Source organism: Camellia sinensis, chromosome 4 (genome assembly GCF_055761805.1).
Source record: "Camellia sinensis isolate YWXY chromosome 4, ASM5576180v1, whole genome shotgun sequence".
In the NCBI taxonomy this organism is placed as follows: domain Eukaryota; kingdom Viridiplantae; phylum Streptophyta; class Magnoliopsida; order Ericales; family Theaceae; genus Camellia; species Camellia sinensis.
The window spans coordinates 114,761,884-114,781,021 of NC_138964.1; the positions used below are offsets into that span (position 1 = coordinate 114,761,884).

General features: G+C 34.7%; 2 protein-coding genes across 2 annotated transcripts; one reads left to right on the forward strand and one right to left on the reverse strand.

The window, feature by feature from the left end:
* Positions 1-2,242: 2,242 nt before the first annotated feature.
* On the forward strand, positions 2,243-6,492 carry LOC114321313 (trichohyalin). The gene is made up of 7 exons (XM_028268485.2): positions 2,243-2,528; positions 3,716-3,831; positions 3,915-4,033; positions 4,141-4,303; positions 4,389-4,615; positions 4,710-5,031; positions 5,129-6,492. The coding sequence occupies exons 1-7, from the start codon at positions 2,370-2,372 to the stop codon at positions 6,291-6,293; spliced, it is 2,271 nt and encodes a 756-aa protein (XP_028124286.2). The 5' UTR covers positions 2,243-2,369; the 3' UTR covers positions 6,294-6,492.
* An 883-nt stretch (positions 6,493-7,375) lies between these two features.
* Positions 7,376-10,538, reverse strand: ECB2 (Tetratricopeptide repeat (TPR)-like superfamily protein). The gene has a single exon (XM_028268484.2). The coding sequence runs from the start codon at positions 10,441-10,443 to the stop codon at positions 7,825-7,827; it is 2,619 nt and encodes an 872-aa protein (XP_028124285.2). The 5' UTR covers positions 10,444-10,538; the 3' UTR covers positions 7,376-7,824.
* Between the last annotated feature and the right edge of the window lie 8,600 nt (positions 10,539-19,138).

The following is a 19,138-nucleotide window of genomic DNA, read 5'->3' on the forward strand; positions in this document are numbered from 1 at the left end:
ATTTTATATATATATAACTATTAATTTGTAATAAATTTTACATATTAAATCTCTTTCACGCTCATTTTTACTTGAATGTTTTATATAAGTTAATATATATATATATATATTAACTATAGTTGAGCAGAACGGTTTCAAAAGTAAATTATAAATTTTAAAATTTAAACAGCGATTAGTGAATAGAGAGGTTTGTATTGAGCCCACATGTTTTTGTAATATGATGGCAAAATTATCTTTTCACATCCAATACCATGAGATTGGATTAACAACTCCAGTACCTCCATGGGAAAACTAATCCCACTACATAAAGGGATTCATAATTTTATGGGATTATTAGTCTCATTATATTTTTATCAATCAAATATGAACTATGTAGAGCCCACATGTTTAGTATTATTTATATTTATAGTTTTCTATTTATATATTCACAGACATTTTAAAAATTGTAAATAAAACCCATTTGGTGTCTATTGCTATTTTGATTTTCATAAAGTTGTAAATAATTTTAAAAATTGTAATTTGGTTTGACTTATTCATTTATGTTTTTCATTTCTCCTCTTTCTCCGACCTATTCCTATCATCATTTATTGGTCATCACTGTCATTGACCACGGTCGACCTCCTAGAGGCGGAATTAGGATTTCAACTTAAAAGAGAGCTAAATTAGGAAGAAATATTTTCGCAAACTAATAATCCTTATATTTCCAACAAAATATGAACATATTTTATAATTTCAATCAAGAAAAATATATTAAGATTATACACTTTTCTTCATAAAAAAGGAAAAAATTTTGACCTTAACAAAATATGAAGAAAAGGTATAAATCAGTTGTAAAGTCAAGCAGAATCTACAAACTTGAAGTTTTTGAACTTTAAAAAAAAAAAAAAAAATTACTACCGCTATGTTTGGATTAAGGGGTTTGATGAGAAAATAAATAAATGAAGAGAATAAAGTTTTTTATCACTTGTTTAGATGATTAATAAGATGAGTAATTGTGAGAAATAAAGACAAATAGTGTGAAATACTCCAAATTTAAGTTTTGTTTGCGGTGAAATTTGGTGAGAAATCAAAATTACGCTTTACAAAAAAATTATAATACCTAAAATACCCCTCTAAATACGAAAAAAATAAAATAAAAAAGCAAATGTGTCATCTTTTAATCATTGTCTATCCAAATAAGAAGGTAAGAAACTACACAATTTTTTTGCATACCTAGATGATAAACTTTCATCATTTCTTTTATTTTCTCACATTACAATCCAAATAAAGTGTAAAGACGAAAATAAGATAACAAAAAAAATAAAAAAATAAAAAAAGAAGCAAACATCCGACACCCACTAATAAGCCATAAGTAGGACATCAAAATTCAGCCATGTCCGCCTAACAGGATGACTTACAACCACTTGGACCTAATCCCCCAACTATTTCAAGCTTAAAAATATGGCCAATGCCAAGTGCATGGAATTATATTATAGAAAGTTATAAAAAAATATTATGTGATTGAAATTTATTTTAAATATTTACCTCATCGCATCAAAATAAATTTCAATTACATAATATATTTTCTGTAAATGTCCTGTGCCCTAATGTTTAAATTAAGAATAATACTATATGTACTAATTAATGCACTAACTAGTATATTAATTAATGATGTGACATAATTTAAAAGATTTTTGATATTTATAATTTATATAATAAGTGGGGTCAATAATAATATAATAACTAGTATTAATAGATTAGTTAGTACACTAATTAATACATGTAACGCTATAATTAAATTAATTGTTATCAATCCACCCATGGCCATCTTTATACAGACCCCAATTTGGTGGGTGGAGGGCCAAGAGGAGCAAAACCACATTTGGGTGTACTTCTAATAATTGCCTAAAAGGAACTTTATAATAGCTTTTTAATAATTTGTTGTTTAATTCATTTTCAAACTAGTATATGATGACAAAAATCAATGCCTCATATAGTTTTGAAGTTGTTTTGGACTAGGTCCAACCTGCTCTACCTTTTTACCAAACTACCCTTCACCCTTTCCATTTTATGTTCAATTTCTGAAGGTCAAATTAGTCTTTTAACAAAAATAGCAATAAGACAACGGGAGTAGGAGTGAAAAATTTAAGGCTGTGGGGACATCGGCATCCTATCTAGCCGTTACACCTCCCACCGTTTTGCCAACGTGGCATTTGAATTTAAAAAACAAACAAAATCTAAAGACTTTTTTTAAAAAATGAATCGACCGTTGGTGTCTTCCTCATCAAATTTCCTCTCTGAGCTCATTGTGGTGCTCTGTTTTTGAATCCCCATATATTCTCTCTCTCACTCCAAACAAAGAAGAAGAAGAAGAAGAAGAAGGAGCAACAATGGCTGCTGATCTTTTGTTCACAGAAGAAGAGATGGCTATTGACGAAGGTCTTGGGTACCCAAAAGCCTATGCGAAGTTATGTAGAGATCACAGTGTTTGTCCGTACATCCATGGCCCACCTTTCACTTTCACTCCCTATGCTCTGCAACATCATGAGGTAAGAACAAGGCCCCTCTTTGATGTACTAAATTCTGTTTGCTTGATGAGAAAAGGAAAGAAAATATATTTTCTTGTGTTGTTAAATTCCCAGAATGTGAAAACTAAATTCATGTAAGCTATGTATAGATAAGCTATATCTCATATATATATATATGTATATATATATATAAGAAAGAAATTTAATGGAAATTGTAATTTTGGAATGTGAAACTTTAAGATAATTTTTGGGTTTTGCTTGAGTTATTAGTTTCAATCATTAACTTCAAGATCAATTACGGTTTGCCTGAATTTGAATTTTGCAACCTTACAGTAATTGCCGGTTTGGTTGTGTTTTCATTTCGTGTTTCAATTATCGATAACACAAAAACTTGTTTACTAAACTGTTTTCGAGAGGGAAAAAAAAAATCTCAAGACAAATCATTTGGGATGTGGGTTGATTTTTTGTTTTTTTACTTTTTGATTATTTTAGTTTGGGGCTAAAAAGCTTCACTTTTTGGCTTTTTTGATTTTTATGGAAAAAAAAATAATAATAATTATGAGTTGAATGCGATGTTTTGTCATATTTTGTTTTTTTGGACTATTTTAGCCAAAAAAAAAAAAAAAAACAAACCTGAGACTTTTTCTTTCCAAACGAGCTCTTAGGACATCTTGTTTGGTTTTCACCTTTTCACTGAAACTGATTTTTCTTTTGTTTCCGTGTTTCTTTTAGTGAATTGTTTAATATTTTAAGTTAATTTTTTATTTTTTAAAAACGCCATACACTTAAAAATATAATATGTTTTTTTTTAAATATAAAAAAAAGTACAATTTTGTATTTTTGTATATTTATTGAATTTTTGATTTTTTTATATTTTTCACAAATATTTATTTTGTAGGTGCATATGGGTTAGATATATGTGAAAAATAAAAAAATATATTAAAAATTATAAAAACTGAATTTTTAGAAAATAAGTATAAACCAAACAATGTATAAACCAAATGCTTGAATTCTGAGTTCTAACCTTAGAATTTGTGTTGGAAAGTGATAAATTCCTTTTTACTGATTCATACATTGGATTGCTTTGAAAGTGTTTGCCTTTCTTTTCTTTTTCTGGAATCTTTCAACAAACAAGGAGAGTAATCCTTATCCTTTTCTTCAAGTGTGTTATTTGAATTCTCCGAAAAAATTTGTGTATGTGTTTGTAGGCTCTGAGAACAGGAGAATTCGATGAGATGTTCCCAATTATTGACCTGAAAGCAAAACCCTCTGCCAAGCCCAAGATTTTTGTCAGTCTTCTATGGAAGCAACTCAACCACCTTGGGTAACCCCATTGAATTGTACTCTGGACCTCTCAAAAATTTAAAAACCGGGGTTTCTAACTCTCATTACCGTCTGAAATTTCAGGAATGCTGGCTTCGACCCTGCAATAATCCGGGTAGACCCATATGGCAATGTCCTGTATTACCATGCTGATTCGGCTTCACCTCTCGCTTGGGAAATCGATCATTGGTTTCCTTGCTCAAGTAATTATCTATTGATTCATATCTTCCTATCTATCTATCTATCTGTCTGTGTCTTTGTGCTTGCTCATCTACTTATGAAAGCATTCGCGGTTTTGCTGCAAATTCAGGGGGAGGATTGACTGTTCCAAGCAATCTAAGGATACTACAGTGGCAAGTGTACAAAAAGAAGCATAACAAGCTAGAATTTCTCATTCCATGGTGGGATCTTCAAGTGGGTATCTCCATCAACCAGTTCTTGTCGATTTTCGCTTCTTCAAACTCGGATTTCAGGTGGGTCTTTTTCGTTTTCCATTTCCTGTAAATTTTGATTCTAATAGACAAAGCCGGTGATAACTAAACTTTACTATTTTGGCAGGCACAGGGCATTTTCTTACTTGTTTTCGGAAGGTGAAAGTGAAGAACTAAACACTTCACAGACAGTGGATTCTCATACTTTCTCACAACATTTCATTGAATTAAAAGAAAAAATAGGCCTCGCTCCGGCTGCTATTGTTGCATCTAGAAGAGAATCTTATGATGCTTCATTGGCTCTGAAATCGCTAGATATCAACAGAAGGCCGAGGTCAAACTCCCCCATAATCGGTTAGTAAAAGGAAATCTAATGCTAACTTTATTTGATTTTATAGTAACTAGAAACGCCATGAACTACAATTTACTTCTCATTTGGTTGTGACAGCTGCGAGAAAATTAAAAATGAGTACATCCAAAGAGAATGAGAATCCCGACACGGTTACCAATCCATATCAGGCCATTGTCGTTGCCAGAGATTCTTTGAAGCGAAGAGAAGAAACTGCGAAGATGCAAACAGAAATACAGAAACTGGACAATGAAGTGAATGAACTCAAGCAAAAGACTGAAGATGAGAAAGTTGCCATCCAAGAGTTAGAGTTGGTGCTGATAAAACGAAGAAGACGGGCTGAAAAGTGTCGTCGCCTAGCAGAGGCACAGTGTTCATACAGGGCAATGCTAGAGAAGATGATTCGAGATGCTATGCACCAGTAAAGATGACACCTTTACATACCTATTTTCGTAAGAGAGAAATCATCATTATTGTGTTTACAATTCTTCAACCCTTGAAATGTTTCTTTTTTGTAGGAGTGTTGTTTACAAGGAACAAGTGAGGTTGAACCATGCAGCGACGAATGCCCTAATGGCACGACTTGAAGCTCAGAAAGCGATTTGTGATTCCTCAGAGAAAGAACTCCACAGAAAATTCAAACAAAGAGATGAGTTAGAGAAACAGATAAAGCCTGAAGGGCAGCATGCAAGGAAGAGATCAAGAGTGGACAATTCAGTATTTGAAGAGGGAGGTGATAGGACTGTTTTGTATTTACCTGTAAACAAACCAAGGACACATTTACTGCAAAAGGGAGACAGTAAGAAAGTCCTGTATTTGCCAGGAATTGAATCAAGGACTGGGTTGCACAAGGAACTGAGAGTGTTCTTGGCAGAGGAACAGAAAGCATCTGAAGCAGAAGAAAACGAAGAGGGAGAGAGAGAAATTGTAAACAATATCAGCAAAGATAGTCTGGAGGATGAAAACCCAATTCAGGATAAGCTTCAAGCACTAACAATAGGAGAGCAGGCAGAGATATATAACATTCAATTTCCAGTCCTGCGTGAACCAGAAAAAGAGGAGGATGAAGAAAGCAGAAGGCAGCGCGGAAAAGGAAATGTAGAGAAGTGGCTTCAAATGTTGTTGGAGGATACCCCAGATGGCAACGACACAAATCCTCAAACTGTCGATGAAAATGAAAACACCAAGACAGATGAAATAATCAAAAAGCTAAATCTTAAATATGTAGAGAAGGACATCAAGGCTCTAGGATATCAAGAATCACAGGATGCAGTTCAAAAGAAAGATGAGGAAAAAACTGAAGAAGGTATCGTTCAGATTGAAGATAGAAGGACACCCAATAAAAACCCTCCCTACAAATTAGTGACAGAGCAAAGCAAAGCAAATGAAGTGTGTGCAGTTGGTAAAGGAGTAGAAAGTAGGAGCAGCTTTGAAGGGCAGGAGATAAAGGAGAAGAATGGGAAAGAAAAGGGGCTTATGAGGTCTGAGAGTGCCAGGGCATTTCGGCGAATCCCGTCTTCTCCATCTTTGATTTTGGGTATGAGAAAGAAAGTGGACTGCATCAGGAAGAAGCCCTCAGTAATTGGCGATGATGATGATGATGATGGTGATGAGGATCGTGCAGCGGAGAACAACTTCATTAAGTCATCCATCAGGACAATTAAGAAAGCAGTGAAGATATGAATCATATGGAACTATGTACCATATCTTATATTCTGATGTGCCGTATCTTCTATTCTGATCATTGGTTAAAGAGTGTTAGATCATAGCTCTTTCAGCTGAATAATTGTGTGTGTTTGTCTTTTTCCTGTGCTTGGTTTTTGTGTATAAATATTTGATTGTACCCAGATATGCAATAACAACTAGTTGTTTGATCAGAGAAGTCCAATTTAGTTCTTTAATCTTCCCCAATTCCAAAAAAATTCAAACTATAAGTATGAGGAAAATTCTATTCTTACATAAAATTAATACAAAAAATTTGACAAGAATGATGTAGCAATGCCATTACACACTCATCAGTGGTGTTTTGTTTTGTTTGTTGGGCAAATTACACAAATAGTCTTTATAGTTTGGGGCTTGTGTCACCTTTGGTCCATGACTTTTCAATTGTGACACATATGACCTTGAATTTTGAATCTTGTTCCAAATAAGGACAATTGAATATATAATTAGATTTTTTAAGGGTAAAATTGTCAATTTGACAAAACATAAACTAATTTGACCAAAAAAAATGTCAAACAAATATTTTTGAATTTTTAAAAATTATTTCCACCTACTAAAAATAAAATTATGTAAAATTGATAAATCTTTTAGATATTTATTTTTTTTTTACCAAATTAATTTTTATTATGTATTTGGATGATGATTATGTAAAATTAATTTTAAAAAATTAATCATGTAATAATTATTAATTTTACATAATTTTATCATTGGTGGATAAAAATAATTTTAAAAAAATTTAAAATATTTTTTTGATATTTATTTTTGTTAAATTAGTTTATATTTAATCAAATTGACGATTTTATCCTTGAAAAATCTAATAATATTTTCAATAGTCCTTATTTGGGATAAAATTCATGATCAAATGTATCACAATTAAAAAGTCAGAGACCAAAATGACACAAGTCCCAAACTATAGGGACTAGTGTAATTAATCCTTTTTTGTTTGTACAGAAAGGAGAGAATAAAATGACTGAAGATTCATTCAAAATGCTAATAGAAGTTCTTGTATACACCAACTTGCCCCCTAATTTCTTATTTTAACACTAAATCTTTCTGTGATAAGATGACAAATTATAAATGAAGACAAGAAGTACAACAACAAAGCATCCTCTATTGCAATTCGGTACACTTATCTTCCAAAGCCAGTAACACACTAAGAATAAAATCTTAGTAGATGTATACATATGTGGAAAAGAGAAGAAATTCATCAGAACTTCACCATTGAGAGCTGAAATTCCAATGGTGCTACACCTCAAAGACTTTCTATGTCATTCTCCCCATCAATGGGTGCATTGACTAAGAAGTTGAAAAAGCAGCTCCTTCATTTCACATAAGTCAAGCAGTGATCTTGAAGATTAATATACGTCTCAGATTTAGACTTCTTTCAATTGAAAGTTGTCGTTGTTGTGCTCTGCTTTGCTGAAAATGTAACACACCTGTATCTCTTTTGATTAGTAAGAAAAGTTAGAAGTCCCTTCAGCTCGCTTGCCTATCATGTCTTTTCCCAATAACCCTCATCCCCGCAAGAGCAGACTCCATCCTTGAAATGGTGAAAATGTTCTGTGTCCCTAACAGAAATCTCTCTTCGAACTACCTTAGAGATAAATTTGATTGTATTATGACAACTTTCACACATGTAGAGATTCTTTGTAACCCAAATGGGCATCCCAGGAACAGTATTTATCAGCCCAAATGCAATGGCCTGTCTCTCACTGTGCCCACAAAAAATCTCGGCTTTTGAAGCTTCAACTTCTTCTGTAGAACTTATTTCTGGTTCATTCAGACCAACCGCCTTCATTTTCTCATAAAATCCCTCTAAAACTGCATTTATTTCCTTTTTCTGAGGGTGGAAATCATCACCACCAAGGAAAGCATGGACTTTTCCTTTCACTTCCACCCAACTACATCCAGGATCAACAGTAAGCTTTTTCTCTATCATTGTCTTTCTCAGTCTTGCGACTTCATCCCATTTTCCACTGTCAGAATAGAGATTACACAAGAGAATATAATACCCAACACTTTCTTCATCCATTTCGAAAATATGCTGAGCAGCAACTTCCCCGAGCTCAAGTTGCCTGTGAATTCTACATGCATTCAATAAGGCTCCCCATATGGCTGGATCTGGCTTTATAGGCATTTCCTGAATAAAAACATAAGCATCTTCCAATTTCCCTGCACGGCCAAGTAAATCCACAATGCAAGCATAATGCTTCACATTTGGGACAATACAATGCTTATGTTCCATGATATTGAAATACTCCAAACCTTCAGTCACCATGCCAGATCTACTACATGCACATAATAGCGAAATAAATGTAATCTCATCTGGTTTTACCCCTGAATTTGTCATTCTATCAAATAGCTCCATAGCAAGCATTCCATGTCCCCGCTCAGCATAGCCCGTGAGAAGAATATTCCATGAAGCTATGTCTTTATTGTGTGTGTTAAATTGGTTCCATGTGGGTCCCATCCTTCCACACCTTACATACATATCGAGGACCGCATTAGGTAAAAAACCATCAAACCCTAATCCAATTCTCAATGCGTAGGCATGGATCTCTTTTCCGCACATCAAAGCTCCTATCCTACCACATGCAGAGAGGACAGAGACCAACGTAACAGAATTGGGGTTTAGCCTTAGTTTCATTTGCCTAAAAAAAATCAAAGCCTCAAAGCTACGGTTGTTGATTCGAAGCCCAATGATGATCGACGTCCAAGATATCACATTCTTATCATGAATCTGGTGGAAGACTTCCAATGCCTTATCAATGCATCTACACTTGGAATAAAAATCAATGAGTATGTTTGCAACGATAACATATGATATGAGTCCTGTCTTCTTGGCAAGGTCATGCAGCTTAATACCCATGTCTAAAAGACCTAAAGAAGCACAGGAAGATAGAACACTGACGATAGCAATCTCGTCCGGCACAACACCTTCAAGCTCCATCAATTTATATGTTTCCACAGCTTTATCAGGCAATCCATTATCCTCATAACCTGAAATCATCGCTGTCCATGACACCACATCTTTAGACTCAATTCTAGAAAAAACTTTCTCTGCTTCCTCCAAATTCCCAACACTTGAATACATTTGAATTAAGGAGTTATCCACTGTAACATCAACCCCGAACTCTGTTTTCGCTACGTTACCATGAATTGCCCTCCCTAATCTCTCATCACCAAGAAGCTCACACGCAGAGATCACGCTAGTCATGGTCATCAAATCCGGATCAACAGAAAGTTCACGCATCGTAAAGAACAATTTCAGTCCTTCCAAACATTCCTTGTTCTCAAAATACCCAGAAATTATAGCGTTCCACGAAATCCTATCTCTCCTAGGCATTCTATCAAACACCAACCGAGCACTAAAGATATCTCCACATTTCACATACATTGTAATCAAAGCATTAACAACATCAATATCCGACTCAAACCCAAATCGAATCACATGAACATGAACCTCCCGACCTCTAGCCAAGTCCGGTATACCCCCACAAGTCCTCAAAACACAAGGAAAAGTATATACATCGGGTTTAATCCCGGCCCACAACATTCGATGATAAAGATTCAAAGCCTCATCGAAATAACCCGTTTTCGCATACCCGCCAACCAAGACATTCCAAGAAAACACATCCCTCTCTTCCATTCTCCCAAACACAAACCACGGATCAACCAAATTACCCACCCTCACAAACATACTCAACAAAGCATTTCCGAGTCGAATACTCAAACGAGTTTTCGAATCCAACACAAAACTGTAGACTCGAGACCCTTCATCAGCTGCTCGTTTCCACTCACAGAGCTTTATCAAAGCAACATAAGTCTCTTCTTCAACTGTAATCTGAAGTTCTAGCATCGAATCTAAGTATTTTAGAGCTTGTTCGAGTTGTCCATGAAGGCATAGTTCGCATATGTGTGAATTGGGGTCTCTGGTGTCAATCGAATTGGTGCTGAGGACAGAGATTTCATGGGTCCTGGTTAAAGAGAAGTTATGGGTTTTGAGAAGTTGAGAGAAATTAAGGGTTTTGGGTTTGTGGGTTTTTGAGTGTAGAGAAGTGGGAAGGTTTGGATGAAGAGGGATTGGTGGGGTTTTAGCAGAGATCGCCATTTTCGGAGGGAGAAGCAGAGCATATTGCTCTCAGGTGCTCTGCTTGAGATTTAACGGTTAAAAACATTTCCCGAGGCAGTGTTGCAGAGTAATCCATATGTAGACGACGTCGTTCTAACTTGCTTGGATCTTTTATTTTTTATTTTTTGAATGTGTAAATAAAGCGTGAAAATTTGAGAAATTGAAGAAGAAAAGCACTCACCCGGAAAAATCATTTTACTATGTGGTTGAGTTTTTAATTTTTTTTTTTTATTTTACGTTTTTTTAATTTTTAAAATAAAAATTAATTTGATCAAAAATAATAATTTTTTAATAAAAGAAATTATTGTTGACAAAAAATTATATAAAAATGATAAATTTTTTTAAATTTTTTTGATCAAATTAACAAAAGACTTTAGTTCAAAAAAATTAACAAAAGACAATTTTTAAACTCAATCAAATAGGACTAGACACTTTTGGTCGTGGGCTCTTTAAATAGATCACAACATGGCAACATGAAAATAAGACGCTACCATAGAATTTTCCGTTAATAGTATTAATCTATATTATACGGACTCTTCCATTTCCTTGATAATATCCGTGTTCGCCAGATATGACATAGGTAAGGGTGTGGGATATGTATGTGACGCTTATTCCCAGTTTAGACACTCAGATTGTTTAATTTATGACAATACATGAAGAAGAAGAAACTCATATTTGTTAGTTAAGCAATATTTTTGGGCTCTCACCTGAATTAGAAATAGAAATTTGATATTTTTTCTGAATCATATTTAATTTCTAATATATTTTTACATAATTTAAAATATCTTATCCGAGAATATTATATAATATGTAATATATATGTGTATATGAAGTGTCCCCGTACCCATATCCAATTTTGGATACGTATCTCAAGATCCTAAAATTTAAATTTCTGAAGGTCTGACGCTTGGATACACACCCGCACTCGACACCCATACCCAAGTCCATGTAACATAGGTATTAATTGTGATTTTACTTTCACTCACTTGTTTGGAAGAAAAATATTTAATACAATTTTTTTTTTAAAAAATATTTTTAGAGAAAATATTTTTCTATATTTGGTGATCGTGATTCGTGGTGGTGGTGAAACGGAGGTGGAGGTGGTAGCATGGTGGTGTGATGGCGCTGGCGGTGATGATGGCAATGATTGTGGCAATGGTGGTCTGGTGATGGAGGTAAGAGTGACCCTGATAGTGTGGTAATATCGGTAAAATTTTAGTTCGAAAAACATTCACTGCCTTGTAAAAGTGAAAAACAATTTTTTTTTTTTTTTTTTAAGGTGCAAAGGAAAATTACAGCAAAAGACAAAGAGCATTATTCCCTCTCATAAACTATATCCAGCATGTCTGCAAGAAGCACATGCCCTACTTGGACAGGTTGGTTTTCAATGACCACAAGAATCTACTCCTATTTTGGCTAAGGCGTCAACACATAGGTTTGCCTCCCTATTAATGTGTTTGACACATGATCTAGTTCTTTGAAGCAACAATCTTGAGTCTTCTATTTGTGCCTTGAAGGGGAATTCTCCTGGAGCTCCTTTGATTAGCAGATCCACACAGCTTTTTGGCAATCAGTTTCCACTTGTATCTCCTCCCTCCATCCTTTCTCAAACATGATGGTCAACTCTAGATAGATTCCCCAGATTTCTACTTCTAGAGTCAGCCCTTTCAAGCTTTCCCCTGTATACTAAAATCCAAGCTCCCTTTTCATCTTTGAATCCAAATTCAACTTTTCTTGGTTCTCCTCTAGAGCTTCCATTTGTATTCAACTTCAGTTTCCCTACACATGGACAAAACCACTTAATTAGTTTGGGCACTTCTTGTTTTAGAGAAAAATGCATGAAAGCTTCATTGATTTCTCGAAAAAATGTGTATCCTCATTAGACTTTCATGAGTTTTGATCTCTGTATTATCAAAGATATGCTTTTTTCTGTCTTTCCGAATTTGTCAACAAATGACTGCAAACCAAGTACACCAAGGTGACCCATCTACATACTTTCTTTTATTTTTTAGATTGGATTCCATCCACTCAAATGGCTTTCTAGCTTCTTCTCTGGACCAGTGCTCATCTATTATAGCTCTCCATATTTCTGCTGGATGTTTGCACTCTCTAAGTAAATAAGACATACCTTCCAACTGGCATTTACATATGGGGCATGTTCCATCAGTCTCCATGCCTTTCCCAGCCCTCATAAGGTTTCTTAGTCTGCCATGCATCATAATCCACAAGAAACTCTTCAGTCTTTGAGGAATTTTCAGCTTCCAAAACCACTTCCAATTTGTCTCATTCTCATTATCATTTCAGATGACGTTATAGGTAGCTTTAGATGTGAATTTCCCACTCTTTGACCTTTTCCAAGATGATCTATCTAGGTATATAACATACCTAGGGAGATGAATGTTGAGTATATTGGCTTTGTCTGCAGCATTTAAAAAATGCTCAATAGAGGTTATATCTCCAGTGCCCTTCCTCATCAATGATCTGATTCACAGTGGTTGAGTTTTGGGTGTGTGGACTAGGCGAAGTTTCTGCCAGTGGTTTATCACCATTCCACCAATCATTCCATAATGAAATTTTGTCACTATTGCCTACAATCCATTTCATTCCTTTCCTTAACACATCCTTAGTCTTCATTATGCTTCTCTAGGTATGAGAGCCTTTGGTTTTTTTATTCCAGTTCATGAAATCAGATTTTTGAAGGTATTTATCACTCAACATTTTCCCTCAAGGGTTATCATTATTAGCTAATAATTTCCACACCAATTTGGATAGAAGGGGTAAATTTTGATGTTTGGCTTTTCTAATTCCCAACCCTCTTTTTTCCTTGGGTTTGCATACCTGATCCCAGAGAATTAGATCCTTTTTCCTGGTCATTTGACTGTCACCCTACAAGAAATTTCTGTTGAGTTTATCAATGGTATTGCAAGTGCTCTAAGGAAGCTCAACTGTTTGCATAGCATAGTTAGGCATTGTTGAAGTAACAGCTTGTATAAGAGTGATTTTCCCTGCCATAGATAGGGTCTTAGCCTTCCAACCAGTTAGTCTATCCTACATTTTCTCAATAATGTACTAGTAATGGGTTTTGTTGGCTCTATTATGAAGTAAAGGAACTCCTAGATATTTACCAAGTTCCTGGGTCAAGGATATACCACACCTATTGCTCAGATGAGGATTTGTGCCTAGGTATGTTCTTGGAAACAAAGAGTTTGGATTTATGGAGTTTTATTTTATGGCCAAAGAGAGAGCAGAACTCCTGAAGGACTTCCATGACAGCATCACATGACTCAAGGCCAGCTTTAGCAAACATTAGCAAAAAAAAATTGGGAAAAGGATATAGAATTCTTTAAAGCTTTTAAACCTTTCCATTGTCCCTCCTCCACTTCTTTAGCAATCATATTCGATAGTCTTTCCACGCATAATACAAAAATGTAACATGAAAGAGGTTGTCTTTGTCTGAGACCTTTACTTGGTTTGAAATCATGAAGGATTTTGCCATTCCACAATATAGCAGACCTCACTGAAGTAATACAATTCATGATCATATCCACCCAACTGATATTTAAATTAAATTCAACAATAGTTTGATGAATAAAATTTCAAGAAAGTCTATCATACGCTTTTTCCAAATCAATTTTGAAAATCATACCCCCGTACTTGCCTTTTTTAGACCTAACGGTATATATAATTTCCTCAGTAATAATGATGTTATAATGAGTGGATCTCCCAATAATGAAACTGCTCTGATTAGTCTGATGATATTACCCAAAAGAGGCCTGATTGTTTCCACCAAGATTTTAGAAATAATCTTGTAGTTAACATTACAAAGGCTAATAGGTCAAAAAAGCTTAATGTTCTCAGGATTAGGGGTTTTAGGAATAAGGGCAATAAGTGTTCTGTTAGCTTCCTGAGAAATTTCCTTGGAACTTGTTGGTGATAATTATACATAAAATATCAGAAAATACAAATAAAAAAAATTACAATAATTATAGAAAGGGCTGAGGTGCGGGAAATTCGCTCTGTTTAAGGAGATTCAAGCCCTCTGCGGTTAGGTAAAGCCTCACACCAGTGCAGCAGAAAAAACCTTGACTTGTCCCCTCCAAGATACAACAGCCCGACTAAGTTGTATGGTTAACCAATACTGTACAATTGGTTGAACTCAAAGCTTTATCACATACACCCTTTTTTATTTGCCTATAATCTCACAAATAAGAAACTTGAGCTGCCAATAAGAGAGGTGAAAGGCTCAATTTATAGGAGAGGAAAGCTTGATCACCAAGAAAGGGGTTACCTTGGAGAAAAAGTATAGGAGAGGAAATTGGGAAATTTCCTTGGTGGTGAGGAAACTTGGTGGGAAATTTCCTTGGAGGCTTGGTAAATAAGAATGAAGACTTAACTTGAAGACTTGGTGGGCAAGTTTTCTTGGAGGAAAAGAAAGGATTAATTAGAAGAACAAGTCATTTGGAGCCCAATCATACAATATAATCTATAACAAATTATAATATTAAAATATCTGTTAACATTCCCTCACATTAAAAACATGAATTGCAGCCACTGCAATTAATAATCTAATGGATATAACTCTAGTAACCGGAGAAAATGTATCAAAAAAGTCAAAATCTGCTTGTTGTTTAAAACCTTTAGCAACAAGCCTGGCTTTATATTTATCAATAGTTCCATCCGGTTTAAGTTTTTTCCTCAAAACCCATTTACAGCCAATAGTTTTACAACCCGGTGGTAAATCTACTAATACCTAAGTTTTATTGGATAATAATGATTCAATCTCATCATTTACAGTCTCATTCCAAAAAAATAAAGTCAGGAGATGTCAAAGCTTCTTGTAAAGTTAATGGAGTTTCCTCCACATAAAAACATGATAATCAAGGCCAAAATTTTTTTCTAATCTAGCTTTTTTACTCCTTCTAGGTTCAAAAACTACAATATCTTGGTTTTGTAAAAGAGGAGTAAAATGACCGGTTTTAGATAAAATATTTTCTTAATAATTTTGACCCCCATCATTTTTAAATTTAAAAGGAAATTTTTTTTTATGAAAAATTGCACCACCTGATTCAAAAATTATTTTATTTTCAATATCAAAAAATCTATAGGCTGTACTATTTGTTGCATATCCAAGAAAAGCACAAGTGACAACTTTCACACCTAATTTAGGTCTTTTAGGGTCCATAAGTCTAACAAAAGCTAGACAACCCCAACCCTCAAATATCTCAAATTTGACTTATGCCCTTTCCACAACTCAAAAGGTGTAACTTTTGTTTTTTTTATGTGACACTCTATTCATAAGATAACATGCAGTTAAAATTGCTTCTCCTCACAAATTTGAAGGAGCACCTGCTTCAATTAACATAGCATTTGTTAAATCCGTTAAAGTTTTATTTTTCCTTTCTACTACACCATTAGATGCAGATGAATATGGTGGAGTAATTTCATGGATTATTCCCAAAGACTGAGCAAACGAGTTGAATCCAAAAGATTCATACTCCCGGCCTCTATCACTTCTATATCTTTTAATCTTTTTACCAAATTAATTTTCGACTTCAAGAAGAAATTCTTTAAATTTTTCAAAAGTATCACTTTTATTTTTCAACAAGTATACATAAGTGTATTTTGAAAAATCATCAATAAAAATGATAAAATATCTATTTCTAACACGTGTTAAAATTCCTTCAAACTCACATAAATCAATGTGAATTAATTCTAACAATTCAGTATTTCTCACCACACTTTTATGAGGCCTTTTAGTTATTTTTGCTTGACTGCAAACTTCACATTTCTCAAACTTATTTGTTAGTCTGGGAATTAATCCTAAACTACTCATGACTCCCATATATCGGCTATTAATATGACACAGACGAGCATGCCAAAAATTCATAGAATATAGCATGTAAACAGAAACATGTGCTTTCTTATTCTCAACATTTAATTTAAACATTCCATCACAGGCATACCCTTTCCCCACAAATATGTCTTTTTTAGTGATTACATATTGGTCAGATTCAATAGTTTGCTTGAAACCAGCTTTGTTGAGCAAATAACTTGACATCAAATTTTTCCTCATGGACTGTGTACAACACATCTTTTAAAATAAGCACACGTCCAGAGGTAAATTTTAGCTCAACATCCCCACACCCGAGCACCTTGGTTAAACTAGAGTCACCAAGCATAACAGTGCTCTCCTCATTAAAAGGAGTGAAATCTTTGAACCAATCTTTACCATAGCAGACATACCTATTGACACCAGCGCCTTCCCACCACATTTCCACAGATTGAACCATAAAAATATCTGTAATCATAGCCACAAATGGTTCCTCGGTAACATTAGCCTGTGATCGAGACTGTTGTTTCTGAAATTTGCAAGTTCGAGCAATATGTCCACTTTTGCCACACAAAAAACATGTCACATTTGTCAGATCTTGTAAAGGGGGTTCTTGGTTCCATTTCTTTTGCATTGGGTAATTTTATTTTGTGGCCTTCCAGTATTTTTTCAGATTTTCTTAACTGGCTTCAAGTGACTATTTTTATGATATCGACCTTTAGATAAAGTATTTCCAGAAGTTAAATTTACTTTTGTGGTGGAATGCTCTTGTGTCATAAGCGCATCTTGTCCTTGTGCTTCCTCCTCTATCAAAATCTATGTGATTAGAGTCTCCAAGAATGTGTCTTTTTGCTTGTGACGCATTGATGTCTGGAACTCTCTCCAAGATGATGGTAGTTTGTCAATAATACCTGCTATAACAAGATTGTCTCCAATTTTGATGCATTCGGATCTAACTTCAGCCACTAGCATCTGAAAATCTTGAACTTGCTCCACCACTGATTTTCCATCTATCATCTGATAGCGGAAAAAATGGCTTGCAACATATTTTTTAGCGCCTACCTCTTCAGTGTCATATTTATTCTGCAAGGCTTTCCAAATTTTCTTGGCAGTGGTGTAAGTAGTATCATTATAATCATAAAATTGATCCGAAAGAAAATTCAAAAGATAATACCGACATTTATACTCATCTGTATTGTATTTCTCAATTTTTTCAAGATGAACAGCATACTCCTCGTCGGTCATCTCTTCAGTGGGAACTTTGTTCGGATTTTTCTTGGTCACGATATAGGCCACCTTGAGGAGACTAAGGTAGAAAAGCACCTTGCCTTTCTATCTTTTGAAATGGGCTCCCTTGAATCGGAAGTGCTTGTTGAGATCACCGGTATTCTCATTGGGCTTCTCCATTACTAGCTCCATGAATTTTACTATTTGAATCTCCTTAAAATTGTTGGTGATAATTACAAATAAAATACTAGAAAATACAAATAAAAAAATTACAATAATTATTGAGAGGGCTGAGGAGCGGGAAATTCGCTCTCTTTAAGGAGATTCAAGCCCTCTGCGATTAGGCAAAACCTCACACCAGTGCAGCAGAAAAAACCTTGACTTGTTCCCCTCAAGATACAACAGCCCGACTAAGTCATATGGTTAACCAATACTGCACAATTAGTTGAACCCAAAGCTTTATCACATACACCCTTTTTTATTTGCCTAATAATCTCACAAATAAGAAACTTGAGCTGCCAATAAGAGAGGTGAAAGACTCAATTTATAGGAGATAAAAGCTTGGTCACCAAAAAAGGGGTTAACTTTGAGAAAAAGTATAGGAGAGGAAATTGGTGGTAAATTTCCTTGGAGGTGAGGAAACTTGGTGGAAAATTTCCTTGGAGGCTTGGTGGATAAGAATGAAGACTTGACTTGGAGACTTGGTGGGCAAGTTTTCTTGAAGGAAAAGAAAGGATTAACTAGGAGAACAAGTTATTTGGAACCCAATCATACAATATAATCTATAACACATTATAATATTAAAATATCTGCTAACAGTACTAAAACAGGTTTTAACAAACTAACACACGGATTAACCTATAATATCCCAATATTTCTGATACACCACAACTTGGATCCCATCTTTACTAGGTACTTTAAAGGCCTAAATATTCTTAACAGAACTCCAAACATCTTTATCTGTCACAGGTTTAAGTATATAGCGTTCTTGGTTTGAACCCGACTTATTTGATGTTATGAATCCGAGTATCCTTGTCACATATAGTTATCCATGTCTTGTTTCCTCTTATATCTCTTTGAGTTGGCTTTTGAGATGTGTTGATTACGTTTGGAACAAGTTGGTGGTTTGTTTTTTTTAACTTTTATTGCCCAAATTTTTGTCTCTTCAACGAAGCTTTTTGCACTCGAGCGAACTTTGTGAACGTCCACTATTTTTACAGGTCTACAAAAATACTAAAAGTTTGTATACTTCGTTCAAGCGATGACCTCTGTCTGCAAAACTTCTGAGAGACTGTATTCTACACTTGAGCGAAACAACTTATTGTGTTTGGTTGCTCAAGCGACAAGCCTTGCGCTTGAGTAAATTATGCATATATCAGTTCGTAAACAGGCCATTTTACATCACTTTTTTATCTCTCTCTCTCTAAAATATTTCAAAATCTTAAGTTAAGGCTCTCTCTGTCTCTAAAACTCATATTCTCTCTACAAATACACCTAGATCTAGTGATTTTATCACCCTACTCCCTTTGTTAAAACTGTAGAGCTCACCTAGAGCTTTGTTTTGATCCGAACAAAGTTGGGTTTCGGCGTGATTGGACTCTCTTGACTCTTTTTCTT